The sequence below is a fragment of the Coregonus clupeaformis genome, chromosome 2, assembly GCF_020615455.1.
Source record: "Coregonus clupeaformis isolate EN_2021a chromosome 2, ASM2061545v1, whole genome shotgun sequence".
NCBI classification, from domain to species: Eukaryota; Metazoa; Chordata; class Actinopteri; order Salmoniformes; family Salmonidae; genus Coregonus; species Coregonus clupeaformis.
In genome coordinates, this window is record NC_059193.1 from 21,373,522 (window position 1) to 21,389,778 (window position 16,257).

At 47.7% G+C, this 16,257-nt stretch overlaps 1 protein-coding gene across 1 annotated transcript in view; it reads right to left on the minus strand.

Annotated features, from left to right (window-relative positions):
• LOC123493086 (collagen alpha-1(XXIII) chain-like) overlaps positions 1 to 16,257 on the minus strand; it is a 317,331-nt gene that overhangs the window by 39,540 nt on the left and 261,534 nt on the right. The window contains exons 10-18 of the mRNA XM_045226942.1: positions 9,392 to 9,451; positions 7,310 to 7,426; positions 4,529 to 4,555; positions 4,329 to 4,355; positions 4,108 to 4,161; positions 2,146 to 2,190; positions 2,011 to 2,055; positions 1,821 to 1,898; positions 1,555 to 1,578 (exon numbers count right to left, since the gene is read on the minus strand). Coding sequence (XP_045082877.1) covers positions 1,555 to 1,578; positions 1,821 to 1,898; positions 2,011 to 2,055; positions 2,146 to 2,190; positions 4,108 to 4,161; positions 4,329 to 4,355; positions 4,529 to 4,555; positions 7,310 to 7,426; positions 9,392 to 9,451 — 477 coding nt within the window. The remainder of the gene's footprint in view (positions 1 to 1,554; positions 1,579 to 1,820; positions 1,899 to 2,010; positions 2,056 to 2,145; positions 2,191 to 4,107; positions 4,162 to 4,328; positions 4,356 to 4,528; positions 4,556 to 7,309; positions 7,427 to 9,391; positions 9,452 to 16,257) is intronic.

Genomic DNA, 16,257 nt, shown 5'->3' on the forward strand with positions numbered 1-16,257 from the left:
ACCAAATACCTCCTCCACCACCCAACAGCAGTAAACCTAAAACAGCCCCATACATGTCCGGTCCTAGCAGACCTAACCAGCACTATTAGCATCCATAGCATCCTAACCTCTCCTCACCACAGACTTTAATGGAGCAGGATGGAGTAACTCACTCAGGGCAGGAGAATGGAAACGCTGGACTCAGACTGACATTCTCTCAATGCAGCATGGATGGTTTCCTGGGTTAGGGCTGAGACGGCTGACCCTAGGGCTGGGGCTAATGCATGGTTCTATTTCTGGATGCTGTATTAAGGATGTGGAGACCATGGTGCTTCCTGTGGAGGTTAGAGATGAGTGACAGGTCGGTTCCATCATGCCCCCTGGTCCCCTCCGCCACAAAGCAGCGGTTGTGTATACCCTCTCGAGCACGACGTGGTCTTGAAGCAATAAAATATGGAAATCATATTAATTCCCAGAGGAGTATAATACATGCAGATTCTCCCTCTCTACCAGGTTTTAGTTCTGTGCTCCGTCAAAACCATGGCAATGGAAAAGATTTACAAACAACTATTGTTCCAAGTTGCTCCATCTTCTGAAACGACGGCCACCCACACAGATAATTTGAAAGCCGTAAAAAACAAATGAATAAATTCTGAAGCGCCACACAATGTTTACTACCAAGTTCATCACTCAAATATTACAGCGGATGGAATCAATATGTCACATCGTGAAGCAAGTGAAATGATAAACAACTGATTTGGGTTGGGCCAGAGTTCACCTTCCCAAGGTTGGCTCTCTCTAAACCTTATTAAGAGAGAGTATGTAAACTGAGGTAGATAGGCTTCAGAGCACTGATAGGATCTCAGGTCCATGTTGTGATCAGCTCATGTGTATGGGCTGCATGCATGGGCCTACTTTAGACCTGGTCTCCAGGGATCCCTGTACTTAGTGGTTTTTAATCAGAACCACACGTCATTGAAGAGATAGGGATCTGTTATTAGCATGTAGCATGGGGCCCTGCAGGAAATGTTAAACTTGTAGTGTATTTGAGGTTTAAAAAGGCTTCTGAAGTTTGTATTTTCCACTGAAATTTCAGACTTGATTTTCCCTTAAAAAACACTTTTCAATCCCTACACAAAAGTCCATTAATTATAATCCACAAAATAATTCACATTTCCTGTTGCTGCATAATTATTTTCCTGCTGTAGCAAACTGGCTCAAATTAAGATCCTACATCATGAGCGGATAGTGGACGGTAGCAGCAGACTTTGGTTACATGTATCTGGTTAGTAGAGTGAGTTAGTTGTGGTGACGGAGTAGTGACATTAATATGTCTGTGGCAGGGCTGTGGGATAGAGTTTCCTCCTTACACAAACACACAGAAACAAACGGGATATTCACACTGGTCTTAGAAGTTAGATGTGTACACTCACGTGTGTGTGTGTGTGTGTGTGTGCGTGCGTGCGTGTGCACGCTCACGTGTATGAGTGTATATGCCTACGTCTAAGTATCAGTGTGTGTGAGAACAGTCTCAGATCACAACATCTACAACACCATGCAGTGACAGTGGATTACCCTGACACTGATAGTCTGGATGGCCTGTCAGGGAGGAACAGCAGCATGTTAAGTCTGTCTGAATATACTCTAGGGGTAGAGTTGCAAAATTCGAGTAACTTTCCCAGAATTCACAGGGCTTCCAGAAATCCTTCCAACTAGGATATCCGGAAAACCTGTGAATGTTGGGAATGTTACCTGAATTTTGCAACCCTATCTAGGAGAGTCTATGGACCTTCAAACACACACCAGGTATATTGTATACATCTCTGACTGGGAGGACTCACCTGGAAGGCTTCTAGCAGCTTCCCATTGAAGTCAATGACCTCAGTAGAGCCTGGAACCCCCTTCTCACCATGGTAACCCTGAGAGGAGAGGAACAGAGAGAGGGGGGACTTATAAGCATACAATAATAACATGAGAAATTAGGTGACAGTTAACTGATCTTTGGTGGGTTAATAGACTGTGTATATCTACCATGTCTCCCTGGGCTCCTTGCTCTCCGATATCTCCTTTGTCTCCCTACAAAATACACACAAACACAAATGTATTGTCTGTGTCCACAAGAAACTATCTTTAGTGTATCTAGAGGTGACAGGATATGTCTCATACCTTAAACCCAGGGAGTCCGACCATGCCCCTCTCACCAGTCTGCCCCTGTTCACACAGAGGACAGAGACAAGGCATAGGGGTTAGAAAGCCACTTCACAATAAGAGACATGACTATATCCTAAACTGTAGGAGGATTGCCTGTTATAGTCAATCCGTTCTGTAGTGGTATAACATTAGCTGAAAGGGGTAGTGGTGAAGGACAACACCAAAGGAACTGAGAGGGATAAACACTATAGAACAGGCCTGTAGTAGACATGTGTTACAGGCTGTAGAGAGGCCAGCCAGTCCAGCAGGCCTTCATTTATCCCTGGCCATCTGAGCTGGAGCAGTAACCACAAACATCAGCTCGTTTCAACTCACTGCCAGACAGCTATGTGTCCCAGGAGTGTGTTCACACACACTTCATGTTGTGCCCCGTAGCTGATAGAGGGGCCAAGTGGCCGGCATCTGGGGTCTCTGCAGTATTTAAATACCGTATGACATCACTGGGCCAGGGGAGAGGGGTTAGGACTGGCTAGAGGCTGGCAGGACCTCGGACCAGAGAGAAGAGAGAGATGGTGAGAGAAAGAGAGAGAGAGAGATGAGGGGAGTACAAATGAGAGAGAAAGCAATGTGTTTGATATATTTATGAAGAACCATGCTTCCCACCCAAGACCTGTTAAGAGCGATAAACTCCAGACAGAAAGAAGTGAAGAAAGAGGAATGAAAGAGAGAGAGATATGAGAGGCAGGGACGGACAGAAAGAGAGAGAGATATGAGAGGCAGGGACGGACAGAAAGAGAGAGGGATATGAGAGGCAGGGACGGACAGAAAGAGAGAGAGATATGAGAGGCAGGGACGGCCAGAAAGAGAGAGGGATATGAGAGGCAGGGACGGACAGAAAGAGAGAGAGATATGAGAGGCAGGGACGGCCAGAAAGAGAGAGGGATATGAGAGGCAGGGACGGACAGAAAGAGAGAGAGATATGAGAGGCAGGGACGGCCAGAAAGAGAGAGAGATATGAGAGGCAGGGACGGACAGAAAGAGAGAGAGATATGAGAGGCAGGGACGGCCAGAAAGAGAGAGAGATATGAGAGGCAGGGACGGCCAGAAAGAGAGAGGGATATGAGAGGCAGGGACGGACAGAAAGAGAGAGAGATATGAGAGGCAGGGACGGCCAGAAAGAGAGAGAGATATGAGAGGCAGGGACGGACAGAAAGAGAGAGAGATATGAGAGGCAGGGACGGCCAGAAAGAGAGAGAGATATGAGAGGCAGGGACGGCCAGAAAGAGAGAGGGATATGAGAGGCAGGGACGGCCAGAAAGAGAGAGAGATATGAGAGGCAGGGACGGCCAGAAAGAGAGAGGGATATGAGAGGCAGGGACGGCCAGAAAGAGAGAGATATATGAGAGGCAGGGACGGCCAGAAAGAGAGAGATATATGAGAGGCAGGGACGGCCAGAAAGAGAGAGAGATATGAGAGGCAGGGACGGCCAGAAAGAGAGAGATATATGAGAGGCAGGGACGGCCAGAAAGAGAGAGAGATATGAGAGGCAGGGACGGCCAGAAAGAGAGAGATATATGAGAGGCAGGGACGGCCAGAAAGAGAGAGAGATATGAGAGGCAGGGACGGCCAGAAAGAGAGAGAGATATGAGAGGCAGGGACGGCCAGAAAGAGAGAGGGATATGAGAGGCAGGGACGGACAGAAAGAGAGAGAGATATGAGAGGCAGGGATGGCCAGAAAGAGAGAGGGATATGAGAGGCAGGGATGGACAGAAAGAGAGAGAGATATGAGAGGCAGGGACGGCCAGAAAGAGAGAGAGATATGAGAGGCAGGGACGGACAGAAAGAGAGAGAGATATGAGAGGCAGGGACGGCCAGAAAGAGAGAGAGAGAAGATAATAAGAAAATAAAACACAGGTGGTCTGTTGCTAGTCTGACAGAGAGATAAAAAGAGGGTGTTAGCATTAGCATCATCTTCACCTTTGACCCTGGGGGTCCCTGTGGTCCTGTGTATCCTGGTTCACCATCTTCACCCTGAGAGTGCACAGGGGTTAACAAAGGTCAATACTCCAGCATATACCTCATTGCATACATAGGCATCTATGCAGGTATACACTTCATGTATTTAAAGTGTACTTTATATATGCTTATACGTGTACCACTGTGCTATGTAGTGTGTGTAGGAACTTAGAGAGACTTACCGGCTTTCCAGGTGAACCTGCATGTCCCTGTGAATGACAGAGATGTAGTTGGTGCATCATATCTAAACTCTTCTGTAACTGCTAGTGCCCGAAACTAAATAACATGATTCTAGGTACAGTACTATATAATATGCTAGTGTACTAGTAAAACAGTCAAAAACACAAAGAAACATTCAAATGTGTATAACAATCAGACTCACGTCCATACCGTCGCGACCAGGGAAACCCTGTGGAGAACAAAGCAGAAAATCACACATCAGGATCCCCACAGACATTGTGTATTCTGAGGAGTAGCCACTAGAGGTCAGTGCTATATCAGCCTACAGAGAGTTATGGTTAGGTGCCTGCTATCATGCTATGTACAGTATGTTGAGCTGTTTTTGACTACCCAGGGCCATATACACTGAGTGTACAAAACATTAGGAACACATTTTACATTTACATTTTAGTCATTTAGCAGACGCTCTTATCCAGAGCGACTTACAGGAGCAATTAGGGTTAAGTGCCTTGCTCAAGGGCACATTTACGTCATTTAGCAGACGCTCTGCTCTTTCCATGACATAGGCTGAACAGGTGAATCCAGGCGAAAGCTATGATCCCTTATTGATGTCACCTGTTAAATTCACTTCAACATGTGTCTCAGTTGATAGAGCATGCCGCTTGCAACGCCAGGGTTGTGGGTTTGATTCCCACGGGGGACCAGTATGGAAAAAAAGTACAAAAATGTATGTGCTCACTACTGTCAGTCGCTCTGGATAAGAGTATCTGTTAAATAACGGTACCTCTGTTTATCATGATGTACTCTTTCTCTATCAGTATACATTATATTACATTATACACCATCAAACACAGAATGTCTAGAAATTCTTGGCTGGAACCCAATGGTGATTAGAATGAATCCGGGCGTCCGTGTTCCATGTGGATGTATTGTATGCTTGGTGTACATTTTTTACATTTCAGTCATTTAGCAGACGCTCTTATCCAGAGCGACTTACAGTTAGTGAGTGCATACATTTTTTCATTTTTTTCATACTGGTCCCCCGTGGGAAACGAATCCACAACCCTGGCGTTGCAAACGCCATGCTCTACCAACTGAGCTACACGGGACCATGTGTAGAACCATGTGTGTTGAAGTCCTCCATGGAGAGGCCAGGTCAAGGAGTTGGCCTTGGGGGTGTTGTGTAAGTAGCCCCTCAGACAGACAGACAGCTCTCTCAGATCTCTCAGGTCTCTCAGGTCTCTCAGCTATCTCAGCTATCTCAGCTATCTCAGGTCTCTCAGGTCTCTCAGCTATCTCAGGTCTCTCAGGTCTCTCAGGTCTCTCAGGTCTCTCAGGTCTCTCAGGTCTCTCAGGTCTCTCAGCTATCTCAGCTATCTCAGGTCTCTCAGGTCTCTCAGCTATCTCAGGTCTCTCAGGTCTCTCAGGTCTCTCTCAGGTCTGTTCTCTGTTTATCTACTCCAACACTTACTGCTCTACTGTAATACATACTAGAATGTGAGGTTACTCTAACTAACTCTCTCCTCATATTTCCCATTTTCTCCATTGCCTACTTGAGAACAGGGATGTGTTCCATCTGGCTTCCTTCCTCTCTCTCTAAACGTATGGGTGCATGCACGTACCCAGACCGCCACACACACACTCTCCCCTCTCCCTTCACCTCTGGACCCTATTGTCTACTTGTTTCCCTCTCACCAATAACTCTTCTCCTCTCCTCTCCCGTCTGTTGCCCTTCGATGCCACGATGCCACTGGGCAACCGTTTCCCAAGTCTTCTGCCCTCTCTCCTTACCATACTCCCCTTATTATGACATCTGATGACATGGTGGGCAGCATGTCCCTGGCCCTCTGTGCTCTCTCTCTCTCTCTCTCTCTCTCTCTCTCTCTCTCTCTCTCTCTCTCTCTCTCTCTCTCTCTCTCTCTCTCCCTCTCTCTCTCTCTCTCTCTCTCTCTCTCTCTCTCTCGCTCTCTTTCCATCTCTCTCTTTCCATCTCTCTCTCTCTGTAATGAGGAGGGTTTAAGGTCATTCACTCAGGGAGAAACAGCAAAACAATCCTCTCATTCTTCTCTGTGTTTCTCACACGTCTGTCTTCAACATGGACAGGGCTAGCAGAATCCCCCCTGCTTTGTTTCGTGTTCTGCAACTCCTTTAATGAATTCAGAAAGGACATTAAATAAGGACCAGGTTAAATACATGCCATCTCTTACTGACATTTTCCATTTCATTCCAGCTTCGAAACCATGCCAACTGCCAATATGGTTAACAGTGCTGATCCTTAACCCCTCCTCCCCTCCAACCACAGTTTGAGCCAGTTGTTCTAGATGAACCAACCCCAGGCTGGGTTAAAATGTATCTAGAGAAACAGTGATGGCCTAAGGCTAAAGAGCTATTGTTTGGCGAGGCAGGGAAACTGTGGGGGTATGGAAGGCTGGGAGAGACTAAGACTAGCTGGATCACTTTGTGGCCTTCTCTTACAGAAACCAGATGAGGCCTATTTTGGGCTGTATTAGGTAAGTCGCAGCTCGCTGGCAGCACAGTAGGCTTCGGTCAACATGGGGTCACTGCACTCTGAGTAGACCCTTCCCCCTCACTCTCCATCACTGTCACACCCCTGTGGTCAACACGACCAGATCAACACGGTTGTGGTCGACACAGCTATTGAGGACTGAGATGTTGGAGTGACCAGAAACTAATGATGGTAACCTAGTTCTCCATCATCAGCTGGAACTAAGAGAGAACACAGTGATGGTAAACAGAAGGAGAAACTGAGTGGGGGGAAACGGGAGGAGAGCGCCATGGAGACAATGGCAAGTTATGTGTTTATGTGGGTGTAAGTGGGTGTAAGTGGGTGTATGTGGGTGTAAGTGGGTGTAAGTGGGTGCATGTGGGTGTATGTGAATCCATTGTGCGTATGTATACATGTGTATATTTTAGCTTTACCTGTAGGTGTGTGTGATATTTGTGTGTAAGGTAATGCTGTTACCTGTTCTCCAGCCGGGCCACGGGGCCCGTCTTTGCCTGTGTTCCCAGGAGGGCCTCTGGGGCCAGGAGACCCTGGGGGTCCGGGGGGGCCTGGGGGGCCAGCTGACCCCTGGTCACCCTGCAGGACGACACATCAGAGGGAAAGAAAGATAAAAGGGATGAGAGAAAGATGGAGACAAACAAATACACCCACACTAACACACAGCCACACTAACACACATCCACACTAACACACACCCACACTAACACACAGCCACACTAACACACAGCCACACTAACACACACCCACACTAACACACAGCCACACTAACACACACCCACACTAACACACAGCCACACTAACACACAGCCACACTAACACTAACACACACCCACACTAACACACACCCACACTAACACACACCCACACTAACACACACCCACACTAACACACAGCCACACTAACACACAGCCACACTAACACACAGCCACACTAACACACAGATACACTAACACACACCCACACTAACACACACCCACACTAACACACACCCACGCTAACACACACCCACACTAACACACAGCCACACTAACACACAGCCACACTAACACACAGCCACACTAACACACAGCCACACTAACACACACCCACACTAACACACAGCCACACTAACACACACCCACACTAACACACAGCCACACTAACACACAGCCACACTAACACACACCCACACTAACACACACCCACACTAACACACACCCACACTAACACACACCCACACTAACACATGCAAACTCTCCCGGCATGAGATGTGTTAACTAAGTATTAAATATAACATAAGCTGAACTGTGAAATGAAGTGTTTCATTTCTTCCTGTGGTTGATCTAGCCAAAATGAACCACCTCGCATGAAAGGGTGTTTTACCAATGGAAATGCAATCTACATGGCAAATACTTCCCTCCTTGGTACTTTTTAACTTCCCTTAACACAATTAGCACAATCCCACTAAGGAAAATCCACACCAGTATTTTCACACTGTGGTCAAGTAATCTAATCTAATGCTTAAAGTAGACCCATGTCATGTTAGTGTTTCCCTGCTCTGTTCTTGTATAACTGGATCCATTGCTTTAACCAGAGTCTTCTCATGGTATTCACATGGATATTCCCATGGATATTGTGGTGAGATGTGAGAGAAGGGCCTTTTCATTTAGACTGATACTCTCAAGGTCTTCACCCATCAAACTCTAGGCCTGTCTCCCTGTGTAGATAATTAGTATAGCTCCACCAACAAAGCTGTTCTATTTCTAATGTAATGAAAAGCACACATTCCTAAAGCCGCTCTAACATGTGGCCCTGCAGTCCTCCTCAGAGGGGGTTTCTATTGGTTTGCCATGTTTCAAAACAGGCATCATAGGAACACACACATACAACTGAACACAGCACATCCTGAAGTAAACATCCAATAACATTTGCATGAAGAGGTGGATGAACTGAGACAGCAGAAGAGAGCTGGGGAAGTGTGAGGAAGCAACAGAGAGAGAGAGATAATGAAGAAAAGGGTGAGAGATATGATATCAAGCAGTGAATGAGAGATATCAACCAGCAGTGAAAGGGTTAAAGGTGGTTAGAGGTCCACACATGCTTAGTGGAGGTGTACCTTCATTAAGCGTCTCTGGAAGTTGGACTGGTCACCAGACATAAAGCCATGGTCATAGCGGGGAAAGACCATCTGAACCAGGAGAACAGATGAGAATAGGAAAAGAGAGAGAGAGGGAAGAGAGGGAAGAGGAGGAAGAGGAGGAAGAGAGGGAAGCAGAGAATAGAGCACAGAGAGGGTGCAGAGCAGAATATTGAAAGGGAACAAGACAGAGAGAGAGAGAGATAGATAGAGGGAAAGAAAAACATAGAAAGATTACAGGCTGCAGCTTCCCTCCATTCTCCAGGAGAGACAGAGTGGTGCTGAGGAAAGAGTGAGGATCCAGGTAAGAGGTCAGGGTTGAGGGGTCAGAGGTGACCCAGCAGCTGTAGTCCAGCGGAGAGAGACAGGAAGATCAGCAGAGCATTAGAGAACTGCGGGTAGACCAGAGCTACGGAGGGACAAACCTTGACGGTGAGGATCTGATTACTGTGCAGGCCAGCGTATGAGTTGTGGGGAGGAGGGCCCTAGGGGAGGAGAGGGGGGAGGAGAGGGGAGGAGAGGGGAGGAGAGGGGAGGAGAGGAGTGGAAAGGAAAGGAGAGGGGGAGGAGAGAGGAGGAGAGGAGAGGATGGAAGAGGGGGGAGGAGAGGAGAGGAGGGGGAGGAGAGGAGAGGAGGGGGGTAACACAGAGGAGGGTGAGTCACCTGTCGGAGGAAAGGTGGAGCACCATGTGGCTACTGTATATGCACCTAACAAGGTTGCAAACCTCAAGTAACAGCGAGCTACCAAGGTTGCAGACCTCAAGTAACAGCTAGCTGCCAAGGTTGCAGACCTCAAGTAACAGCGAGCTACCAAGGTTGCAGACCTCAAGTAACAGCTAGCTGCCAAGGTTGCAGACCTCAAGTAACAGATAGCTACCAAGGTTGCAGACCTCAAGTAACAGATAGTTACCAAGGTTGCAGACCTTAAGTAGCAGCTAGCTACCAATGTTGCAGACCTCAAGTAGCAATATGTGGACACCTGCTCGTCGAACATCTCATTCCAAAATCATGGGCATTACTATGGTGTTGGTCCCCCCTTTCCTGCTAGAACATCCTCCACTCTTCTGGGAAGGCTTTCGACTAGATGTGGGAATTTTGCTGTGTGGACTTGCTTCCATTCAGCCACAAGAGCCTTAGTGAGGTGGGCACTGATGTTGGGCGATAAGGCCTGGCTCGCAGTCGGTGTTCCAATTCATCCCACAGGTGTTCGATGGGATTGAGGTCAGGGCTTTGTGCAGGCCAGTCAAGTTCCTCCACACCGATCTCAACAAACCATTTCTGTATGGACCTCGCTTTGTGCACAGGGGCATTGTCATGCTGAAACCGGAAAGTGCTTCCCCAAACTGTTGCCACAAAGTTGGAAGCACAGAATTGTCTACAATGTCATTTTATGCTGTAGCGATAAGATTCCCCTTCACTGGAACTAAGGGGCTTAGCCCGAACCATGAAAAACAGCCCCAGATCATTATTCCTCCTCCACCAAACTTTACAGTTGGCACTATGCATTCGGGCAGGTAGCATTCTGCTGGCATCCACCAAACCCAGATTCGTCAGTCGGACTGCGAGATGGTGAAGATTTATTCATCACTCCAGAGAACGCATTTCCACTGCTCCAGAGTCCAATGGCGGCAAGCTTTACACCACTCCATCCGACGCTTGGAATTGCGCATGGTGATCTTAGGCTTGTGTGCGGCTGCTCGTCCATGGAAACCCATTTCATGAAGCTCCCGACGAACAGTTCTTGTGCTGACGTTGCTTCCAGAGGTAGTTTGGAACTCGGTAGTGAGTGTTGCAACCGAGGACAGACGATTTTTACGGACTACACGCTTCAGCACTCGGCGGTCCCGTTCTGTGAGCTTGTGTGGCCTACAACTTCGCGGCTTAGCCATTGTTGCTCCTCGACGTTTCCACTTAACAATAACAACAGTTACAGTTGACGTGTGCTCCATTTTATACACCTGTAAGCAATGGGTGTGGCTGAAATAGCCGAATCCACTAATTTATATGTCCCTTTCTTCATAATAATGTCTCTTTAAATACGCCCCGTCTCTCGCTTTTTCTATAAAACAATGTAGAACAAAGGAGGCTGTGTTTGGAGGCTGTGTTTGGTCAAGCCCAACAGACAGTAATTGTGATCATTTCCTTATGAGCTGAACAGAACACAGAGTCTCATACCGTAGACCAGCTACAGTTGAGTTCCCTCCCTCACAAAACATATGGATGGGAGAGAGGGATGAAAGAGAAGTGGTGGGAGAGGGAAAAAAGTAGAGAGAGCGGGAGGAGAGAGAGAGAGAGAGAGAGAGAGAGAGAGAGAGAGAGAGAGAGAGAGATCACCCCCCAAGTCAGGCCCCCTCAGATCAGACCTATGTCCCTCCTACCCACCCCATGCCCCCCACTACCGCAAAGAGGGCCTCAACATGAAAGTCACACATCCGCAAAGGCCGTGAGCAGGCAAACAGGCCCAACACCCACTCTTACACTAGCCCAAGCCAATGGCATGTACCAGATGCTCAGCAGGCTCTGCTCACACTTACTGGTCTGAGGCCAAACCGACTAATAATATTGGACACTTTATGGAGCACAAAGCCTTCACTATCTCATCCTGGAATATCCAAGGCCTGAGGTCATCTGCCTTTGGCCTAAAGAGCAGGAACCTGGACTTCACCAAAGAAATCATAAATACAGACATTGTCATCCTACAAGAAACATGGTATAGAGGAGATGGACCCACTGGTTGCCCTCTAGGTTACAGAGAGCTGGTAGTCCCAACCACCAAACTACCAGGTGTGAAACAGGGAAGGGACTCAGGGGGTATGCTAACTGGTATAGAGCAGACCTAACTCACTTTATTAAATTAATCAAAACAGGAACATTTTACATTTGGCTAGAAATTCAAAAGGAATTTTCTCAACAGAGAAAAATGTCCTCCTGTGTGCTACCTATATCCCCCCACTAGAATCCCCATACTTTAATGAAGACAGCTTCTCCATCCTGGAGGGGGAAATCAATCACTTCCAGGCCCAGGGACATGTACTAGTCTGTGGCGACCTAAATACCAGAACTGGACAAGAACCTGACACCCTCAGCACACAGGGGGACAAACACATACCTGGTGGTGACAGCATTCCCTCCCCCATATGCCCCCCTAGGCACAACTACTACAACATAACCAACAAAAACGGGTCACAACTCCTGCAGCTCTGTCGCATACTGGGTATGTACATAGTCAATGGTAGGCTTCGAGGAGACTCCTATGGTAGGTACACCTATAGCTCATCTCTTGGCAGTAGTACTGTAGACTACTTTATCACTGACCTCAACCCAGAGTCTCTCAGAGCGTTCACAGTCAGCCCACTGACACCCCTCAATCATGAGGCATCAAAGCCAAAGGAACTGAATAATGTTAAGATATGCTATTGATGGAAGGAAAGTAGTATAGAAACCTACCAAAAAACAATTAGGCAACAGCAAATTCAATCCCTTTTAGACAACTTCTTGGACAAAACATTTCACTGTAATAGTGAAGGTTTAAACTTGGCAGTAGAAAACCTAAACAGTATATTTGACCTCTCAGCTTCCCTATCAAATCTAAAAATGTCAAACAGAAAACCAAAGAAAATGAACAACAATGACAAATGGTTTGATGAAGAATGCAAAAACCTAAGAAAGAAATTGAGAAACCTATCCAACCAAAAACATAGAGACCCAGAAAACCTGAGCCTACGCCTTCACTATGGTGAATCACTAAAACAATACAGAAATACACTACGGAAAAAGAAGGAACAGCACGTCAGAAATCAGCTCAATGTAATTGAAGAATCCATAGACTCTAACCACTTATGGGAAAATTGGAAAACACTAAACAAACAACAACACGAAGAGTTATCTATCCAAAACGGAGATGTATGGGTAAACCACTTCTCCAATCTTTTTGGCCCTATAACAAAGAACAAACAGCAAAAACACGTACAGTTGAAGTCGGAAGTTTACATACACTTAGGTTGGAGTCATTAAAACTAGTTTTTCAACCACTCCACAAATTTCTTGTTAACAAACTATAGTTTTGGCAAGTCGGTTAGGACATCTACTTTGTGCGTGACACAAGTAATTTTTCCAACAGTTGTTTACAGACAGATTATTTCACTTATAATTCACTGTATCACAATTCCAGTGGGTCAGAAGTTTACTTACACTAAGTTGACTTTGCCTTTAAACAGCTTGGAAAATTCCAGAAAATGATGTCATAGCTTTAGAAGCTTCTGATAGGCTAATTGACATCATTTGAGTCAATTGGAGGTGTACCTGTGGATGTATTTCAAGGCCTACCTTCAAACTCAGTGCCTCTTTACTTGACATCATGGGAAAATCAAAAGAAATCAGCCAAGACCTCATAAAAAATATTGTAGACCTCCACAAGTCTGATTCATCCTTGGGAGCAATTTCCAAACGCTTGAAGGTACCACGTTCATCTGTACAAACAATAGTTCGCAAGTATAAACACCATGGGACCACGCAGCCGTCACACCGCTCAGGAAGGAACGTACTTTGGTGCGAAAAGTGCAAATAAATCCCAGAACAACAGCAAAGGACCTTGTGAAAATGCTGGAGGAAACAGGTACAAAAGTATCTATATCCACAGTAAAACAAGTCCTATATCGACATAACCTGAAAGGCCGCTCAGCAAGGAAGAAGCCACTGCTCCAAAACCGCCATAAAAAAGCCAGACTACGGTTTACAACTGCACATGGGAACAAAGATCGTATTTTTTTGGAGAAATGTCCTCTGGTCTGATGAAACAAAAATAGAACTGTTTGGCCATAATGACCATCGTTATGTTTGGAGGATAAAGGGGTAGGCTTGCAAGCCGAAGAACACCATCCCAACCGTGAAGCACGGGGGTGGCAGCATCATGCTGTGGGGGTGCTTTGCTGCAGGAGGGACTGGTGCACCTCACAAAATAGATGGCATCATGAGGAAGGAAAATTATGTGGATATCAGTCAGGAAGTTAAAGCTTGGTCGCAAATGGGTCTTCCAAATGGACAATGACCCCAAGCATACTTCCAAAGTTGTGGCAAAATGGCTTAAGGACAACAAAGTCAAGGTATTGGAGTGGCCATCACAAAGCCCTGACCTCAATCCTATAGAAAATGTGTGGGCAGAACTGAAAAAGTGTGTGCGAGCAAGGAGGCCTACAAACCTGACTCAGTTACACCATCTCTGTCAGGAGGAATGGGCCAAAATTCACCCAACTTATTGTGGGAAGCTTGTGGAAGGCTACCCGAAACGTTTGACCCAAGTTAAACAATTTAAAGGCAATGCTACCAAATACTAATTGAGTGTATGTAAACTTCTGACCCACTGGGAATGTGATGAAATAAATAAAATCTCATTCGCTCTACTATTATTCTGACATTTCACATTCTTAAAATAAAGTGGTGATCCTAACTGACCTAACACAGGGAATATTTACGAGGATTAAATGTCAGGAATTGTATAAAACTGAGTTTAAATATATTTGGCTAAGGTGTATGTAAACTTCCGACTTCCAACTGTACATGATCAAATACAAATCTTAGAATCAACTATTAAAGACTACCAGAACCCACTGGATTCTCCAATTACATTGAATGAACTACAGGACAAAATACAAACCCTCCAACCCAAAAAGGCCTGTGGTGTTGATGGTATCCTCAATGAAATGATAAAATATACAGACCACAAATTCCAATTGACTATACTTAAACTCTTTAACATTATCCTTAGCTCTGACATATTCCCCAATATTTGGAACTGTCACGCCCTGGCTCTGGGGACACTGTTATGTTGAGCCAGGGTGTGTAGATCTATGTATTTCATTTCTATGTTGGCCAGTGTGGTTCTCAATCAGAGGCAACGAGTGTCAGCGGTGGCTGGTTGTCTCTGATTGGGAACCACATTTAAACAGGCTGTTTGCCCACAGTGGTTGTGGGATCTTGTTCGTGTTGGTTTGTGTTTGACCATTGACTGTCACGTTATCGTTTTGTTGTTTTTGATCGTGTGATCATTATATAAATAAATATGTTCGCATTCAACGCTGCGCCTTGGTCCTCCTCTCTTCCCGACGATCGTGACGGAAGATCCCACCAAGACTGGACCAAGCAGCGTGTCCAGGAGCCATCGCCAGGGAGATCTCTAGCAGATCTCCTTCGCCTCCTCGACTGGGTCAAGCCGGGTGAGGAAGAGAAGGGCCGGACTTGGAAGCAGAAGGGCGAAAGTCTGGCGAGGGACATGGAGACCTGGTCCACGGGTAGGAGAGACGCCCAGAAATTTTTTAGGGGGGGGGCTAACGACGTGGACGACGGGCCAGCAGGAGACCGCGACAGAGCGGCCCAGCGGGTTGGCAGAGGAGGCCGCCAGGTTACGGGGGCCACTGGTCGAAGAGGGGATGGAAGGTGTAGAGGCACGGCGAGAGGTACTGGGGTGTGTTACCAGTCCGGTCCGGCCCATTCCAGATCCCTGCGTAGGGCCAGTGGTGTGTGTCCCCAGTACGGTCCGGCCTGTTCCTGCTCCCCGCACCAGGCCAATGGTGCGAGTCTCCAGCCCGGTCCAGCCTGTTCCTGCTCCACGCACCAAGCCAGGGGTGCGTATCGTCAGCCCGGTCCGGCCTGTTCCTGCTCCCGCACCAAGCCTATGGTGCGCGTCGCCAGCCCGGTTCGGCCTGTTCCTGCCACTCGCACCAAGCCAGGGGTGCGAGTCGTCAGCCCGGTCCAGCCCGTTCCTGCTCCACGCACCAAGCCAGGGGTGCGTATCGTCAGCCCGGTCCGGCCCGTTGCTGCTCCACGCACTAAGCCAGGGGTGCGCATCGTCAGCCCGGTCCGGTCCGTTCCTGCTCCACGCACCAAGCCAGGGGTGCGCATCGTCAGCCGGTCCAGCCCGCTCCTGCTTCCCGCACCAAGCCAATGGTGCGCGTCGCCAGCCGGTTCGGCCCGCTCCTGCTCCTCACACCAAGCCAGTGGTGTGCGTCGTCAGTCCAGCACGGCCCGTGCCTGTTCTCCACACCAAGCCAGTGGTGGGCGTCGTCCAGTCCGCACGGCCCGTGCCTGTTCCACTGGTGCCTGGTCCGGCACCGGTCAGATGCGTTACGCCGAGCTAGAGCAATCCGCTCCATCAGTGTGCTGTCCAGCTCCGGCCAGCGGGGCCAGACCGGACCAGGGGTACTTTGGGGGTTGGAGAGGGAGTGGGGATCAGGCCCGGAGCCGGATCCGCCGCCAAGGCGGAGTGCCCACCCGGTCCCTCCCCTGTGGTATTTA